The 20,231-nt window shown below is 38.6% G+C and overlaps 1 protein-coding gene across 3 annotated transcripts in view; it reads right to left on the bottom strand.

Annotated features, from left to right (window-relative positions):
* Window positions 1–20,231, bottom strand: part of PLA2G7 (phospholipase A2 group VII) — a 43,814-nt gene that overhangs the window by 5,543 nt on the left and 18,040 nt on the right. For 2 of the 3 annotated variants that reach the window (XM_063440837.1, XM_063440838.1), the window contains 8 exons: window positions 17,428–17,589; window positions 15,734–15,884; window positions 13,512–13,605; window positions 12,564–12,632; window positions 5,472–5,619; window positions 4,116–4,229; window positions 2,881–2,972; window positions 1,226–1,396 (listed from right to left, as the gene is read on the bottom strand). In XM_063440837.1, coding sequence (XP_063296907.1) covers window positions 1,226–1,396; window positions 2,881–2,972; window positions 4,116–4,229; window positions 5,472–5,619; window positions 12,564–12,632; window positions 13,512–13,605; window positions 15,734–15,884; window positions 17,428–17,526 — 938 coding nt within the window. In that variant the 5' untranslated portion in view covers window positions 17,527–17,589. Of the gene's footprint in view, window positions 1–1,225; window positions 1,397–2,880; window positions 2,973–4,115; window positions 4,230–5,471; window positions 5,620–12,563; window positions 12,633–13,511; window positions 13,606–15,733; window positions 15,885–17,427; window positions 17,590–19,431; window positions 19,610–20,231 lie in introns of all 3 variants that reach the window. The other variant, XM_063440836.1, reaches the window with a different exon arrangement.

Genomic DNA, 20,231 nt, shown 5'->3' with positions numbered 1-20,231 from the left:
AATGGGGGCATGTTAAAGCACAATATGCACCATATGAGATACCCTGAGGTGTCTACTTTTACAAATGGTAGGCCTTTGTGAGGTTTTTTTGAACAGTCAAACTGCTATAATACCCCAAATTGAAGCATAGGCCCATTAAATCCGCCTCTCAAAATTCTACTGTAAATGTTGAAACGGACAGGTCTCCTATATGGCACTGTAGCTTCACGAAATAGTGCCAAAGACATACAATGGGGGTACCGTTGTACTCAGCAGAAGTAACTGAACACATAATAAAACCTTGTACAGGAATAGCACACACCAACTTTACAAAATACACATGAGAAGTTCTTTGTTATACGTTTGTGTGCCAAAACCCCCCAAAAAACACAATTTTACTCCAATATTTAGCAGAGATTGGCGGTGAAATGGCTACGTAGAAAGTGTCAAAACAACCTTAGGTAAATAGCCTGTGGTGTCTACTTTATATAAAAATATATACTTTTGTGTGGCAATTTTGTTTTATTTTATGGCTATTAAGCTTAATTCTAAAATCGCTCAACATTAAAAGTTTATTTTACTACTTGTGCTTTGTGACCTGTAACTACCAAAAAAAACTGAAAATCCCAGACACATTATATATTCTGTAAATCAGAACAACTAAATGAATTTATTTTTAATTACTTTCTTTAACCTGCACTAATTAGGCACACATTATTATTGCAAAAACTGTACAAAAAACTAATTTCTTTTTTTTTTTGCATTTTTTTTAATAATAAATAAGCATATATATTAAAATATATATATATATATATATATATATATATATATATATATATATATATATATAAACAAAAATGTTCAAAATACGTAATAACGTTCTTCAAACAAGTCCTCTGGAGTGCTCTCCTCACTTCTTGTATATATATATATATATATGTTACATCAAATTAAAGCCCTTTCTGTCCTCTAAAAAAACTGTATATAATATGTGTCAGTGCAATAAACGAGAGAGATGCAAATTGAAGTTGAACGCATACAGCAAGAAAATGCAAAAATTGCTTGTGTCATTAAGCGTAAGACAAGCTTCTGAAGCTGTGTCCTTAAGGGGTTAAAAAGCCAGGTGTGACTAGAGTGCAATTTGTTACATTTTGGAGTGTAGGGCGATTTATGCAGTGGTGATCATTACGGTCTTTGCAAAAAAAAAAAATTAAAACCTAATGTATTTTTTTTTTAATTCACTCACTTGATTGTGATCATCTTCCTCTCCACGCGAGTGGAGTCCATTTTTTTCATTAATAATACATTTTCCACCCACTGGAACTTTTCAGAATTGATAAATAATACCGGCTGGTTGATGGCAGAAAATATCTCCTCCCTTAACGGAAACATCCATGAGTCTAGTGCTATTCCACACCTAAAAAACAATGAGAACATTCGTTTGTATCTAGATGACGGTTTCAATAATCCTCAAGGTGACACAGAGGGAATTCCCTCAACGTCACATAGTGCATATCTAGGATAGAGGAGGGAGACAAAGACATGGAAAAACCTCCTTCACACCTAATTCATGCTGGATACATTTTGAAATCTATTCACTAAACATCAAGTTGTAGCGAATTGAAAACGAAATTGCTAAACTTTAGGAAAAAATAAATAAATGTTGATTTGAGCTAATTCTCCAACTCTACTGTAATCCTATCATACGTGGCTATTTTATTTAGCCCAAATTTCTCAAATCCGTTTTCTTTTACAGCAAGATGTTTAATGAATAAACCTTTACTCCCACACAGTTACGGACACCCAATGTCCCTGGGCGGCAACAATTAGTTACATTAGATATAATATATATGGAAAACACCACGTTTATCAACACAATAGTGGCAGGTTTTAAAAATGTTAGACGCGTAGGCATGTTTACCAAGGTCCAATAAATTACCAGGGTCTAATAAAAACTAAATAAAACATTGCTATGTAATCTTTTGATTTGGCCACCTCCATGCAAAAATCTGCCAGATCTTCTCTTTGTGTCATGGCACTTTAAGTGTAACTTTTAATGGGACTTGCGTCACTTGACTGGTAATTTAAAACAGCAAACAAGTACAGACAGATACAGACACAGGCATGCGTGCGCCTCTATATATAGAACCAAAGACAAACCCATGAATTTATAAAGAGCCTTAGTAAGCCCTAGTCTTTACACAGAAGCATAGCAAGACAATGGGCTTCCCTATGCCTATAATAAAGGCATTTCTCCATGTTTCTGTGTTCTACAATTTTGAAAGAAAAGAGAATAAAATACTTTAAAAAAGAAAAATGGTGTCCACGGCAATGGAAATCCTAGGTAGTGGAACCCCACAGCAGGATACCAAAACAGTACGCTATCTACTAATCACCTGAAAGAGGAAACATCACAAAAAAGGCCTTTTTTCTTAAATTTGATCTCTCAATTGCTTAGTAGATAAGTCCTGAATTTGGTATCCTTAATTATGGCAATCACATGTACAGATAGGATACCAAATTATGGCGCTATCAACTAAAAAGATAAAAAAAGGAGGAGAAAGCTGACCTTTTCTTAATTTTGCTGTTTCAATGAATAGATCTTAAAATTTGGCTCAGTTCATTGAATTTTCTGATGAAATTCAATTTGTATGATAATGAATGCATGTGTCTTCTACGAACCAAGTCAGATTGCATTATTGGGCTGGAGTGTTATCCGTCAGTTTATTTTTGACATTAGGGTTGTGAGTTCTATTGTGCAATGTAACATTCCCTATTCCTTTCTTTGATCTCTGTATGTATACATATTTCTCGGTTGACCAAACTTGTCTTAAATTGTGATTTCAAATAAAGATTAAAAAATATATAAAAAAGGTTTATTGATGGCGTTAATATTCTTACCTGAATCGGGAATCTCTGCCAAGGGCCCTGATTGCTGTGGCAGCTCCAAATGAGTGTCCAACGGCCGCAATGCTTTTGACATCAAGAGAATCCTTAAAAAATAAAAATCACAAGGTTTTTACTGTAGGAATTTTCTGAAGCATATTCATATACAGTAAATTGGATAAAAAACAAAAAAATTTGCTTATTGATTAATTGCAGTTTAATTGAAAATGAGTCCATAGCTGTAAAATTTGAATATGCATTGTGGTTTGATTGAAAGGTAAGCCTATTTTTAAGAATTGCAGCAATTCGTCAGGCGAATTGTAAACAAATTGTCCCCAATTCGGTGGCTAATTTGGGGATTTTGTTTGATGTTCCTTGAGATATCAAATTGTTTATAGCTATGAATAATCACAGATGAAGGGTAACAAAATGGGGATTTACTATTTTTTTTTTTTTACTATTTTTTTTCAATGGACATTGTACTTCTACTTAATTGAACTAACAATATTCCCCGACTTTTGACACCCAAAACTGTCAGTTCAATTAATTGGGATGCAATGCTGCAAAGTCAGTTTGTTGGCAGCTCATGTGTCAGTGAGACAAAGTATTATGGGAGAAAAGAGACACTATAGTCACCAGAACAACTCCAGCTTATTGGATTTGTTCTGGTGAGTAGAATCACTACCTTCAGGCTTTTTGCAGTAAACAGTTTTTAGAGAAAATGCAGTGTTTACATTTACAGCCTAGTCTAGTGATAACGTCACTGGCAACTCCTCAGATGGCTGTTATAGATCCTTCCTGTGTCATGGCTGCCTAAAATGCATCCAAACAGGGCCAGGGCTGTGTTTGACTTGTGCTGGCTTGTGCTGGCTCTGCCGGTGATCTGCCTCCTTGTCAGTCTCAGCCAATCCTATGGGGAAGCATTGTGATTGGCTCAGACCACCACTTCTGCTGATGTCAGCAGGCAGTGGGCACGGCAAAAGGAAACATAGACAAAGCCAGCAGCTTCAAACTTGAATACAAGCAAGATTTTACTATATTTATGGTGGCATGAGGGGTCAGGGGGGCTAGAAGTTGGTATTAACACAGGAATACATGTTTGTGTTACTGACCCTATAGTGATCCTTTAACAACCAATGGACAAGCATGGTTGCACAATATAATCAAAATCCTGTTGATTTAGTCAAACTAAAGCATTATGATACTATGAGAGTGGGCACAAAGTTTTCCTATTTTTTTTTTGTACGCACCTTCAATAAAAGCCAGTCAAAATTGGATTGTATCGCGTTTGTTACTGGTTTCCCGGCATTTATATCTAGCATGAGATCCAGCGCTCTTAAACATTCATCTGCTCTCGTCTGGACCTGAACAGACATGAAACACGTTCATTCATCAACAGTAAGAGGAAAAACAGACATCAAGGTCTATGCGCTACTGTCCAGAACATGTCAGAACTAAAGTAAAAAGAACGTTGGGTGATTTTAGAGATAAAAGGCTGGTACGAAGACCCCATTATTATAATACCCAATACAACTTAACCTTCTATTCCTGGGATTGTCATCTATCTTCATATTTATTTCTCAATTATACAAGACATGTTTATTCAATACAGTTCTTACTGAGCTCACCTTTAGTTAGGGTCCTTTTATACTACATCAATATAGACATCACGCTCACAGGTAAAGAGCACGGACAGGGAACATTAATTACAGTAACAATTTTTTTTACGTTGTGGATTTCTACTCAAAGGGCCTTAAAGTCTTCAGCATACACTCTAGGATTCTAGGAACCTAGCTGGCAGCTGGTCAATCAGCATTTTAAGATTGATTGATTTACAAAAATATAGAAGTCTTTATAAATATACCGGCTGATGCAGCTACCCTTAAGTGAAAACGTGTCGGTTTTCCATGATCGACTAACAAAAGGCAAAAAATAAAAAACAAAGCGACGAGTGTGCAAGAGCAACATAAATTGAAAATACATAAAAACTAAATTAAAGAATAAAATGCAAATACTTTTTTTTTTTTTTTTTTTTTTAAATAAAATATGAAGGTAACAAAATATAAAATGTTATATTACAAAAATGGATCCACCGCACAATGCATGAAAAAAAGGTAAAACATTTATTGCTAAAAACAATGAAAACGATTGTCTGAATAAAAAAAAAAAAAGTACATAAAATTAAGATGAATAAATAAAATTCCAGTGACCTGGACAGAAAAGAGTCCAACGATAAAAGGTATCAGCAAACCAAAAAACTGTTCCTAATGGCAAAAAACAAACAGGAAAACATCTGATACAACAAACACCTGATAGCAACCCCAGTAGGGAATGCGGAATCTCCAAGATAATGAGAGAGTGGAACTATTTTTATTATATTAAATTATATATTTTGTGAACTTAGTAAATTTTTCAAAGTTTTATTATTTAATTTCATTTTTATAGTTTTATTTTTTAGCTCTGCTGCTCTTGTGCTTCCTTTGTTCTGTTTTATGTTTTGTTTTATTTATTCAATGTTGGGAATTACCTTTTCACACAGAGTACACTATTTTAGAAGCAGTATTAGTTGGCTGTTTTACAAGGTAGAATAGGAAACTTTTTACAACCTGCTCAAATCGGAGTGGGAATTCATCGGTCCCTGGTTTGGGACTCTTATTATACAGCCACACTTCTTCCAGCTCGTTGCAGTTCTCCTCACATGGCTCACTGGAGGATTTCTCTTTCAAGTAATACGTCGCAGAAGCCGATTCATCTCTGCAAGAAATAGTACATTTTTTAGAACCAGATTTCAGGGGAAATGTGCGGCTTCCTGAAACTTTCACTGTCACATATAGTGTATGATTTATTAAATTATGCATTGTTTTATTGTGGGTATATCCAACGCCGGCTCTTCCATAGGTCCCGGTGGGGCCATGGTTCCAGGTGGCACTTTGACAGGGGTGACGTTTTACCGCCCCTGTACATTTTAACTAGCCTGCAGTATGGGGCCTGGGCTGCCTATCTGCATATATGTAAAGTGAGTACTGATATTTATATATGCAGGTCTGCGCATTATAAGAGCGTTGCTGCAGGTTGCCACAGCAACACTCCATCATGCATTGCATGCCGCGCAGAGCATTGCCATGGCAATCGATGCTCTCACAGTTTGCAAAAGGAGAGGACTTGATGCTGCAGGAGGGGATGATTACACTCCCCGACCCAGTTTTCACTATTCTCCAGCTTCACTGTGCCACCGGACCACCAGAGAATCTAGTGTCCCCTCCCTGGACACAGATAAGAGGCAGGGAGGGAGGAATACTTAGAAATACTTACTTAGAAATATATAACCCCTATCCAACCCCACAAACACACACTACAAAAACACACTACATACACTAAACAAACACTGCATCCATTACACAGACACTGCATCCATTACACAGACACTGCATCCATTACACAGACACTGCATCCATTACACAGACACTGCATCCATTACACAGACACTGCATCCATTACACAGACACTGCATCCATTACACAGACACTGCATCCATTACACAGACACTGCATCCATTACACAGACACTGCATCCACTGCATAGACACTGCATCCACTGCATAGACACTGCATCCACTGCATAGACACTGCATCCACTGCATAGACACTGCATCCACTCAGGGCAGGCGCCATTATAAAGTGGCACAGGCGGCCGTCTTAACACCAGTTCAGAATGGCGCAATAACCAGGGCTCCAGGTGGCAGGAGGCCCACAGGGATAACGGGGCAGGGCAGACAGGTCTAATTATTAGACTAATGACTTTTTGATCCGAGGGCATTAAAGAAAGAGGTGCTGGGGGCTGGAGTGGCCACATTTAGGCTGTGGCAGCAGGAGGGAGCACTGTCAATCTCCCTTATTCCCCTTATACACAATTCTCAGCACCACCTCCGCATTCAAGCACCGTCTCCCATATGCAAGCTCCGCCCACACATGCAAGCTGCTGACCTAGCCTGCTGGAAGAGGCCAGAAAATGGCTCCCACAGTGTTCAGTGCCAGGTTGGCTTCAGCCCATGACAGTGATTGTGTCTGTGTATGTGCCTGCTGGTTAGTGTGTTTGCCTGTGTGTGTATCAGTGAGCTTGTCTGTAGTAAGCATGTGTATGTGTGTCAGAGAGCTTGTTTGTAGTGAGCTTGTGTGTCAGAAACCCTGTCTCCAGTGAGCTTGTGTGTGTCAGTGAGCTTGTCTGCAGTGAACATGTGTGTGTTAACAAGCTTGTCTGCAACGAGTGACAGTGAGCTTATTTGTAGTGAGCATGTGTGTGTCAGTGAGCTTGTCAGTAGTGAGTTTGTGTGTGGCAGTGAGCATGTGTGTGGCAGTGAGCTTGTCTGCAGTGAGCATGGGTGTGCAAGTGAGCTTGTCTGTAGTGAGCTTGTGTCCCAGTGAGATTGTCTGCAGTGAGCATGTGTGTGCAAGTGAGCCTGCCTGTAGTGAACATGTGTCAGCTAACTTGTCTGTAGTAAGCATGTGTATGTCGCAGTGCCGGACTGTGAAAAAAAATTGCCCGGTATGCCCGATGGCCAGTCCGGGCCTGTGTATGTGTGTCAGTGAGCTAGTCTGTAGTGAGCATGTGTATGTCTGTCAGTGAGCATGTGTGTGTGTGTCACAGAAGATTGTCTGTAGTCATCTTCTGTTTGTACCAATGAGTTTATCTGTTGCAAGCTTCTGTGTGTATTCAAGTGAGTTTGTCTGTAGTACGCTTGTGTATGTATCAGGGTAATTTTGTCTGTGTGTGTACCAGCAAGCTTGTCTGTGTGTGTCAGTGACATTGTCTGTCAGTGAGCTTTCTGTTTTTATGCCAGTGCACTTATGTGTATCAATAAGATTGTCTGTGTCTGCATGTGAGTATGCTTACTGTTTAATTCAATTGTTTACCCTGAAATGACCAATATTTATAATTAGAACAACAAGATACCAATAATATATATATATATATATATATATATATATATATATACACACACACACACACACACACACATACACACATACACACATACACACATACACACATACACACATACACACATACACACATACACACATACACACATACACACATAAATGCATGCACTCAATTAATTATGGGGCTGGAATACATTTTTCCCAGTGCTGCTTTGTATCCCCAGTCTGGTCCTGGCAGGAGCAGAGCAAACAGCACTCCCCCTCCTGCCAGTCACTTCATGTAGTGTGAATGACTCTCCAACTCTCTGCTTGACCCCCTTCAGTCTGGATTCCGCGCTGGTCACTCTGTCGAAACTGCTGTGACCAAAGTATCCAACGACTTAATTGCCGCTAAATCTCACGGCCAATACTCTATCCTAATCCTCCTTGATCTTTCTGCCGCATTTGACACTGTTGATCATCAACAGCTTCTTCACATTCTTCGTAACTTTGGTCTACGGGATACTGCTCTCTCCTGGTGCTCCTCCTACCTCTCCCAGCGCTCTTTCAGTGTTTCTTTCTCTGGTTCTGCCTCTTCTCACCAACCCCTCTCTGTCGGCGTCCCCCAAGGATCTGTCCTCGGCCCCCTATTGTTCTCCATCTATACTGCCTCCCTTGGTAAACTCATCAGCTCCTTTGGTTTCCAATATCATTTATATGCAGATGACACGCAAATCTACCTGTCCTCCCCTGATCTCTCTCCGCCCACCTTGACTCGTGTTTCTGACTGCCTCTCTGCTATTTCCAACTGGATGGCTGCTCACTTCCTTAAACTCAACCTGTCCAAAACAGAACTTCTAGTTTTTCCTCCCTCAAGTGCTGCTACTCCTGTTGTCTCCATCCAAGTCAACGGCGCTACTATCACCTCTACCTCGCAGGCTCGCTGCCTAGGGGTTCTTTTTGATTCTGACCTCTCTTTTACTCCCCATGTCCAATCGATAGTCAAATCCTGTCGCTTCCAACTCAAGAACATAGCGCGCATCCGCCCATATCTAACGCCGGACGCGGCTAAGATATTGGTTCATGCTGTTGTTCTCTCTCGCCTAGACTACTGCAATCCCCTTCTGACCGGTCTTACATGTTTCCAGCTTGCACCGCTGCAATCTGTAATGAACGCGGCTGCGAGGCTTATTTTCCTGTCCAGTCGCACCTCCCACGCCTCCACGCTCTGTCAGTCCCTGCATTGGCTTCCAGTTAGATATAGGGCCCAATTCAAAATTCTGGCACTTGCTTACAAATCCCTACATAATGCTGCTCCAACATACCTATCCTCCCTTATACACAAGTATGTCCCGTCGAGACCCCTGCGCTCATCCCAAGACCTACGCCTATCCTCTGCCCGGATCCCCACCTCTGACGCTCGCCTTCAAGACTTCTCTAGGGCTGCACCTATTCTGTGGAACTCACTTCCCTCCTCAATCAGACTTTCACCCAGCCTCCACTCCTTCAAAAAATCTTTGAAAACTCACTTCTTCGTTAAAGCGTATCAATTAAACTGTCAGCAGGCTTCTCATCCCCCACCCCTTGACTCCTTCCCTGCAACTGTCAAAAATGACCTACCAAGCACTCAATAAACCCTTCTCTAACAAACTATTTAATTCCCCTACTTTAACCCGTTTGTGTCACTATACCCCACTCCCTCTAGCATGTAAGCTCATTGAGCAGGGCCCTCAACCCCCTCTGTTCCTGTACATCCAGTGGTCTGATCTCAATTATGTGTCTGTTAGTCCACCCATTGTACAGCGCTACGGAATTTGTTGGCGCTATATAAATAATAAAATAATAATAATAATAATAATGAGCGGGCCATGGTGTCATGGAGTCTTTATCCTCTACCCGGTCTGAAAGGAAGTGCTCAGTGAGAGCACCGAACAGCTTTCGTGACAGTCCAAGTAGAGGAATTAGAAGTTCCTCTACCGCAGTCTGCTTGGCCCCACTGCATGAAGGGATTAATTCCTCTATTGTGATACATTATTCATCACAATTTGTTAGATTTTGTTTCATATGTTAAGGATCCAGATTCAATAATACAGGTGTCTGACACGGGCTATTCTGGGGATAGAAATGTTCAGATAATGAAATTACTGTATGGATTAGACCATAATAATGCTGTGCTCACATTACACTATTTCAGCAAACAGGTTCCTTTTAATTTAACACCAAACACACCATAACAAAGCATTTTGGCCAAGGATAATGCAGAAGAATGGTCTCTCATAGGAAACACTGGGTTTTTACCAGACCACATGAAAACAGTTAGACAAAAAAAATCAGAGGGAAAGCACTCAAAGATTTCTAACACCACAACAACTACAATCCAGTTATGGTCCCAGGAATGTCTCTTTAAATACAAAATCCAATTCCTGAACAGCTAAGAGGTAAGAATCAGGTAAAATCTGAAATAATCTCTTAAAAAGGAACACAGTAAATTCTTTGAGTGCAATCTGCACGTATAACACACTGCAGAGCCATTGCAGGGCAAAGCTCCATTCTGAACATTATCTTAGGGGAAGGAAGTGAATTAGTATGTGAAAGTATTGCCTCGAAAGTGTTTCACAAATCCAGAAATGTCACAGAACTGTACTTCTCAAAAAAACCTTCAAGGAAAAACCAAAGAGGAGTTAGAAATGATCTAGTTCTGATCCCGAGGAGAAATTAAGAAATTTGAGGTTTAACACTCAACGCTCCATAACTATTATAGCGTACTATAAGAAAGTATATTGACATAATGTGCCGGGGCTGTGCCTATACAGCATACAGTTACTTTTATTTCTTAGATCTAAAATTGGTTCCATACCAAAACATTTTATAAAAAACATAGTGCCTTGTAATTGTGTTATCTAACTGTGTTTGTGTGTTCGTGCATTGGTTGTATGTTGCTGAATGTATAACAAGCTGCAAAACATGTAATAAAATAATATGATTGCTTCTCCTATTGTGTTTTTTTTTTTTTTTTTTTTTTCTTTTAACATCAGAGAGGCTTCTGTCCCATGAGTATCCATCGCTTAGTAATGGGAAAGATGCCAATTCATCATATGTTGTTATATGCAAAAAGGAAGTTCTCTATAAATTTTCATTTATATTCATTTTATTTGTATTATTATTATTAACGTAAGACCGGCCATGGAGGATCCATATCTGGTAGTTATCGTATTCTATATTAACCAATAAATTGGTACATAGCTCCCCTAACCGTATCTTATCAGACTATACGAAAAACATACATAAAAAAGAAAAAAAAAAAAAAAACATAAAAAACGACGTACTCATTCACACAGTGCATCAGGGGCATTAAGAGAAGGGGGAAGAAAATAAATAAAAACCCATAGTGTTAAAGACCAGTTTTCTTTTAGAATATTATTAATTATTGGTTAATGGATATCTCAGTTGCCCAGGGTTCCCAGATCTTGATATATTTGCTTGTCATATCAAGATTTCTATATATCTGTTTCTCCATTAGACGTTGGTATGCTATTTGATATTCCACCTCTTTCCATGAGGGTATATTTATAGTTTTCCAATATCGAGTCATACAGGTTTTAACTGCCATTAAGATATGAATTATTAAATATTTTGTGTTTTTAGTTTTGGTAGGGATATTCATATGTAGGAGAAATAATTGTGGAGAAAGGTCCACCGTTTTTTTAAGAATAATATTAATTATTGTTGATGTCGCTCGTTTTAAAGGATCGAGAGCATGACAATCCCACCATATATGTCTAAATGTTCCTTCACATCTTAAGCATCTCCAGCAAAGAGGATCTGTAGAAGAGTGGAATCTTGCAACTCTTGCTGGAACCATATACCACCTATGGACCAATTTAATCTGTAATTCATACAAACTTATACTATGTATCGCTTTCGTGAGCAAATTAAATGATTCCTTCCATTGGTCCAATGAGAACTCCTTTCCGATATCATTTTCCCATTTGAGCATAGATTTAATTTTTCCCTTATTGTATCTATTATATAGAACCTTATTTATTTTTGAAACCATATTATTCTTCTGTTCTATATTAAGAATATTATCTATAAGTGAAATATTGTGAATTGGATTAGATTGTAAAAAATGTTTGATTCTGATATATGTGAACAGTTCATTATCAAAACCTACTGTATTTATAAGAATTTGTTGAAACGTTTTTATTTTAAGATCTGGTTTCAGAATGTCTGCTAATTTTATGAAACCATTATCTTTCCATTTTTTAATGTTAATGTCCTCTATATATATTTGTATTATTTCAATTGGTGAATTTATAGTTAGATATTCTTTAATCTGTAACTTTTTCTTTAAAGTTTGTAAATTAGAAAAAATGTCCAGTATTATCTTATTTTTAATGTTTAATTTGTGAAATGTTGGAGGATCAATCCAATATAATAGTTTAATATCCGAAATATTACTCGAGATTTGTTCTTGATCTATCCACATATTATCCTGATTGTTATAGTTATTCCATTCTAGGATATGGGAAAACATGATTGCGTCATGTACTTGATTTACATCTGGGAATGATATTCCACCGTCCCTAAATTTTGTAGTTATATATTTCAGGGCTATTCTTGATTTTTTTTCCCCCAAAGGTATTGTGAGAATATTTTTTGATACTCTTTTAATATATCTTTTGGGACTCCTATTGTGTTTTAATGTGAATAGGGAATATGGCATCATAGTCTCTCTATCTGATGTCATGGCAGACCGATGTATATCCTGACAATTACCTGTGTTCAACGGCAGCAACTATGAAGCCTTGTGATGCCAGGCCAATGCAGATGGACGAGTACAGGGTCCTGTATAGAAACAGAAATCATGTTAGCTATTCAGATGCCACAGATTCCCAAATCTCAAGGAATATAAACAAAAATGAATGTTTAATCAATTGTAAGAATGACTGTGCGAATGCTGTGTTTTGTCTTTGGGTTTTAAGCCCTGGATTTAACCCCTTAAGGACCAAACTTCTGGAATAAAAGGGAATCATGACATGTCACACATGTCATGTGTCCTTAAGGGGTTAAACACTGCATTCGGAACAATTCACACTTAGCCTGGCCTGTTTATTCCATTCACTGCTGCACGACAGATCACAACTTTTCCCCAATGTCCCTCTTGGTTGTGACATTTATCTAAACAGACGATATACCTTCCCCACCCAGATATTTTGTCTTTGAAGTAATTAAGAAGGTCTGTGACTGGATCACATAGTATTTAGAGAAATTCATATCCTATGCTTTAAAGGAGCACTCAGTACACCATAACCACTACAACACAATGTCAGGAGTGCTCCCCACCAATGTATGCATGCAGTCACACCATTTTCTGATGGTTTAACAACTTACCTGAGGTCCGCTTGAGCTCCTGCATAGAGCTTCAGTTTGCTCTCCTGAGCTAAATCCATCTCTACCGGGCCAGCTCATTGGCTGATGGTCACTCTCAATGAGCTAAACCCTGCACCACCTGCTCCAACAACACCCAGTGACTACTTACACTGGGGGATTACTTACACCTCACTAGCATTGTAGTGGTTATGGTGCTTGGAGTGTTACTATAATAACCAGCATTCCTTCTAGACCGTAACAGCTAGCGATCTAGAGCTGCATTTACAATGATCAGGAAATAAACAATACAAATGAATGACCATTTAGCACACACTATTTTGACAATACAAATACCTGAAAGCGCCGAGGCCGTGTGAGAATATAATCAGAGGGTACTTCTCCCCTGGCTTGAAAGGTGCGTTCAATCTCGCAGGACATTTTACAGAACCTACAGACAAGAAACATGTTTCAGTGAGGCTAGAAATACTTCTATTCTGATAAGGAGACATGATTTAACATAGTGACCTATTTACTGAGGGACTTTATTCAACACCGAGGGGGGTTTCACTAAATCTGAATGCATTTGGACGTGGTTCATAATATTTAACAATGTCAGCATTTTTTCCAATTCAGACTCCTGAATATAGTCTGAATTTCAGCAGGACTGACCGAAGGTTTTCAGACACTATGTCAGCTATTACATTGCACTATGCAATATAAGTAAGGGTGCTCTGATTGTTTGCTAGTATGCCAACCAATGAGAGCTGTCTGACAGCCAAGTCTTGAGATAAGTGAAGACATGAAGATGTCTCCCCCTGTTATTTCACAGGCCTGGGATGGAGCCTTTCTAGCGACTGGGGAGCAATGGCTCCCCAGTCGCTAGTTTTTAAAAGTTTAGTAGAAATGCCCCCCATTCACTATGATAACTTGCAAATGTGCATCCTACCGAATTTTGTTAAAAATCGGTGCTTTGTGAATCTTCAGAATCCTATACTTTCTATAGGATTCCAATGCAAAAGCGCTGATTTTCGAACGGATGCCAAAGGCATCTGGACCCACCAAATTCCGACCGGAATTGGCTTTTAGTAAATGTGCAAACTGTCATTGCAGTCAGAATTCAGTAATTATCACCAGATATTGTCCATGTGTTCAAAATGTGGTGTTTAGTGAATAACCCCTTGAGAATGTCAAGCTCACCATATCCCTGTATGGTAAGCTTGATTTATATTGGTAATAACTTAAAACAACAATTGAAGTTATTTTAATAATAAAAGCAGTACAAATCTTAATTTTTACGGCACAAAACAGCACAAACGTAGCACTAATGAAACACAGTGGATTTATCTATGTGTGCTAATTGTAGGGCACCAGCTTCACACAGCCGCTAAAGTATAACACGTGTGGTTAACCCTTTGAATAAATAAAATTGAATTGGGCTAATGATACTTTCAGTTTATCACTATCCATCGTAAGTAGATTTAAGGACATTTTTAACCTTTGCTTGAGATGGGTGACCAGTGATAGATACTCTCTGCTTACGGTCAACTCTTCAACACTTTAACCCCTGTTTAAATGGACACTGTAGGCACCCAGACCTCTCCAGCTCATTCAAATGGTCTAGGTGCAGTGTCCCATCACCCTTAACCCGGAGCATGTAATTATTGCGATTTTTTTTAATAAACTGCAATAATTACCTGCTAGAGTTAACTCCTCCGAGATTAAGAGGGATTTCCGTGCGCGAAAGTGACTTTTGGTCGCCTAAATGACACTGTACCTCCTCACCCTGTGCATGAGGACATCCAGCGTCACAGGAATCCCCAGAGGAAAGCATTGAATAATGCTTTTCTATGGGGAAATCCTAATGCGAGAGCTGCCATTGCCGCGCATGCACATTAGGTCTCCCACGCAGGCTGACGAGGGACATCGGCGCTGGACCCACGTAAGTGACAGAAGGGGTTATTAATGGGGCCATGACAGAGGGGGAAGCTATAGTGCCAGGAAAACAAACTACAGTTTCCATTTAAAACAGAGCCAATGGTCTGTTGGTACCCCAACTGCTTCATTGAAAGTAAGCAGTTAATGCCAATGTCAATGTATGAGTATAATCAATAATAAAGGCAAACTCTATACTCACAATATATATGATTCATATATGAAGGTGTGTACATGCACGTACGTTATAAACCCTTTAGATTTGAAGCCCGTTTGGGCAGGGCTCTCTTTAATCACGGTTCTGGTATATCATACACGTTTTGATAGAATGAAATGTTTGTCTTGTTTTCTATGGTACATTAATGCAGAATAAGTTGGCGCTCAATAATTGTAATGATTTGGAAGACAGAGTACATCTGGTGATAGTCACACATTGCCCATTAGAATCTAAAAACAAGCACTCTACACTTTATTCTTACATTACATCCTGAAGTCAATATGTTTTTGGCAAACTGTTGAAAAAAAAAAAAACGCTACTCTGGTGAATAACCGTGGCAATGTATTTTTTTACTTTCTGATTTAACATGTAAACAGATCTTAAGAGAATCATTTTAAAAAACTTGCAAATATTTTCGGCGTCTTACCAAAATAGTGACTAAAGATAAAGTCGCCCACAGTGCGGTTTAATTTGAGGGTGTCCGCAAGACCTAGATAGTACTGGTTTTTGGGAATCCATACTGCATCCTCATGTTCTCCACTGTTTGAGCAAGGGTAGAAGAGACGCAGAAACGTACCCTGCAGTAAACATTTACAAAAAACAAAAACAAATTAGTTTTTTTGCACATGATATAATTCATACAAAAACCACAATCTGCAAATATCACACGTTCCTCTTCTACCTCAAATTATAAGCACTCTAGAAGCATACCTGGGCTCCCTGACAGGGGGCAGAGAAGTGGGGGAAGCCATAGACAGGCTCATGGTGGAAGCAGTAGGCATAAACAGGCTGAACAAACATAATAACGCACAAACACCACTTCCATGACACTACCCACTACGTATAACACTACCCTAGACTACAGTCTACACAGTTATGGGCAGAATATGCTCAGAATCCATCTGACCTGCACTTATGATTGTATGTTTTTTATTTTAACAAGTCTTGTTATCCATTGTTCTAGCTGGTGCTGGTGGAAAAAAGATTGGTAAACAAGTGTACGCCAGACATCTCGATGGAATAATCATCAGTATGTGCACATGCGGTTACTCAGTAAACTGGGGTACATGGAACAATGAAATCTAGCCAAACTAGAATAGATGGAAACATTGTCAAGTTTTGTAACTTTTTAGAAATCTGCTATTTTGGGCCTCATATTTCCAGTTCTCTGGTGAAATCTTTACAATTCTCTGCTTTTTTTTTTTTTTTTTCAATAATGCAACCTGTAGATTGTTATTTATGACACATTTACTTTACATAACGATTTAAATTCCACTTCATTATTGTAAAACTGCATTGAATGACTTAGGAATGCTGACAGTCTGCAAATAAGGCCTACCCACAAGAGAAGAGATAAAACACAACCTTTGTAACAGAACAAATCACCATAACACGAGTTCACGAGGTATGTGTAATTTATATACATAAGCAAGGCACCGTTTTAAGAAACCGTGCGTTTTACATGAAATGCCGTTATTTATATAGCTTTTCAATTCTGTATTACATAGTGTGATGTCATGTGTGATGGTGAAGCCATAATGTGTCACAAGCCATAATGTGTCACAAGCCACCTTGTGAATAAACAGAATAAATAGTGGGACGCACAAAATCTTAGTCCTGGGTTGCCTGAGATTGATAGGAGTTACAGTGTCATGCTTCTGCTACTGCCATTAACCCTCTCTCTCTACCCAAACGTTATCTCTTTCTACATCACTCAAGAAGAAGTTTTGGAAGTAAACAAACTTTCAATTAAAGAAAGACACTTTTAAAGAACAATTTTTTAATTTATTTTTTTGCAAATAATATAAAATAAAAATTACAATACAGAGAACAGTGTGTTATGGAAAAGGTATGCCATCTAAAAGGTCCTGTAGGCATCCAATAACCAAGAGATTTTTGTTGTGAAGGCTTATGATGATCCCAGGAACCCTTGCAGACATCATTTTTCCATAATACACGTTTCATCGCTTATTGATCAGTGCATGAAAATGGAGCTTTGATTCTGATCAGTTTGTTTCCTTCTTAGATTTTTACACTACCCCGAACTCCTGGTAGGAAGGTACTGCATGCTATAAAATATTGCACACACCTATATTCTCTCTCAATGATTAATTTTGATACCTGAATGGTATGATCACTCATAAGGTCAGTACAGCCGACCGTGTGCGGCCCTTTCCCGTTGGGAATTCCACAGAACTGGACGCTGCTCGAACTCCCCATCCTCGCTGGCGATTTAGAATTCCTGGGTACACAGCAGCCGGCAGGGCGGACCGTTTTCTCTCCCTTTAAAACATGCAAATAGTCATTACTTGGGTTTAGTTACATTAACATGCATCGGTTTTCACACTGAAGACTGAAACAAAAACAGCAAGCCCTTTTAATAATTTATAACGGCACGTATTCTAGTTAGTTCCAGTTACAGTATGCTAACATTCAGAGCAATGCTAAAGAGCAGATTAGAAGACAGAAAGACGCAAAGATCAGAGAACTGCATGCTTTACATGTGAGTTATTCTCTGTAAATTACACAACGGAATAAAACACCGGAAATGACCAATAATTTTGGTTAAAGGAACAATCCAAGCACCATAACCACTTTGCCTGTTGTAGTGGTTATGGTGCCAGTAGTGCCCTGCTGCTCTGCCAGGAAATTATGTCCAATTATTTGCGATTGGTTTAACAGCTTACCTGGATTCTGCAGGTAAATGGATATTAAAGATTTAGCAAAATAAGTCACAATCCAGGTAAGTACTGACACAGACAATGCATACAGTAACACATAAGGAGGTTATTAAAATAACTGGGGGGTGTGTATAAATAATGGTGCACGTTCTAATTTTAATCAATTTCTACTTAGTCATATTTTTAACTTTGTATCCGTAGACCATGTATAAAGTTGTCCTATTTATACATAAGAACACAGTGTGGCACATGTATGACTGTTTTCAGTGTTGCAATGTTTCTGGGTTTATCTGCACTGTATCCAGAAATATGACAAAGAAGTGTAATTCAATAAAGTGACCTAAAAAGGCACACTATGTATATATACACAATTATGTAAAAATAATAAAATAATTAGTATGCTTTTCATTTTTGGACACGGCTGTTCCTCAGGGATGTATCAATGGTGATAATAGTGTTTTAGATAAACGTAGACTGCAATTTGTATTGTCATTGAATCACGTATTTCATGGAGACACGTTTTAATATAATCCCATTGTTTTCTTTTCCCTCCACGACACACTATGCCCAAAGACAGAAAAGGGAAACATTTATAAAAATGAACCAAATTAAAGAAATGACAGGTTAGAGGTGTGGGTTTCTACATTAACGTTTAGTTTTTAGACATCACAAACATATTTTCTTAAATATAGGGAATTAGTAAACATAAAAACGCTTGATAATTGTCCGTTCTATTATAACAGGAACATTCCACTCATGATTAGAAATAAAATAAAGTATTTATTTGCTCCCAATTGGCCCAATTACAGCTGTCCTACAGTAAATTTGGGCGTATTGTTTATACCAGTCCTGCTGCAGAGATTAACATTTTGTTGCACCCCTTAGAGCAGGCTTCCCCAAACTCCGGCCCTCCAGATGTTGCTGACCTACAACGCCCATGATTCTATGAATTAAATAAATAGGCTGGGAATTATAGGAGTTGTAGTTCAGCAACATCTGGAGGGCCGGAGTTTGGGAAAGCCTGCCTTAGAGCTTTGAAAAGTGACTATAAGATATGGTTAGTGAGTGATAAACATTTTTTTCTTGTCTTACTCTTCTAACCCTCTGCACGGCTCATTAAATACACTTTTATATTTTTTTGATTCTTAGAATCCTGTAGATCAAAAATGTACTGGTTGGCATTTTTTTTCTCGAAATCATGTCAAATCTGCTTGCAGTTAACATTCAATGACAACAGGAGGAGTTGTTTTTTTTGTGTCCCCCTGATGGGACAAATAATCAGCATAAATCATAATATTTAGCAGAAGTTCAAATTAATGAATTCCTGATCAGAAAGTTTTATTTATGTATTAAAGGGGTTGGACAGGTTTTGGAATTACTCATGCGATAACAGGCGTGGGATGGGTTAGATAGACAGAGACTGTGAAAACAGAAAGATTCTCACCCAGCGCAGGATTCGCTTTAGACTGAGCAAGCCTTGTGAACAGCCCTTGGTTACACGAGTCATGTCAACTCGTGGCTCTGTTTGATGGCAGTGCTGTCATCAATACGGTTTGTCTTTTTGTCTCGTTTATTGTGCTGGGGGAATGTCTTCAGTGATTTTGATTTGTCCAAGGGGGGCTCTGAAGGGCAATTCAATGCAGACGCTCAGTGCTGGTAAATTGTTACATGATATCAAATATATGTCACAGCTAAATTCAAAATGCAGTTTGAATTCACAAAACTGAGAATTCAAGGTGATTCCAAAGTGAATTTCAAATTTAAGGTTAAAATAGCCGAACAGGAAACATTCTCCAAGTAAGCTAATCTTTCCTTTCAGCTACTCTCGCCTTCAATGTAAAATGCACTTTGAATTCTCACCTTAGTGAATAACCCTGTGTGAGTTCTCACCTTGAATAGACCTGATGGTGCCCTGATTGTGATTTATACTAGTTATTTGGTGTGTGCACACCTGTTTCCTAACGCTATGGTGTTCTCCTGCCACATTTAGAATCAAGCTCCTCTATCTAAATAAAAATCGAAATAAAAGGGTTTAACTCAGGAACCCGGTCTCTGCAGCCACTCGATCCACTTCCTGCGATGTTACCTGACTCTTCTGAAAAGTGCAAGCGAGACCTGCACTGTACTATTGCAATCGAATGGAGGTTAGCTGTGAGAAGTCTGATTCGGTTCTCACAGGCGAATCACTTCTAGTGGCTACTAAGAAAACAGCTGCACCCGGACCATTAAGATGAAGTGGGTGGG

The sequence above is a fragment of the Pelobates fuscus genome, chromosome 2 (assembly GCF_036172605.1).
Source record: "Pelobates fuscus isolate aPelFus1 chromosome 2, aPelFus1.pri, whole genome shotgun sequence".
Lineage (NCBI taxonomy): Eukaryota > Metazoa > Chordata > Amphibia > Anura > Pelobatidae > Pelobates > Pelobates fuscus.
This window is presented reverse-complemented; position numbering and strand designations above follow the sequence as displayed.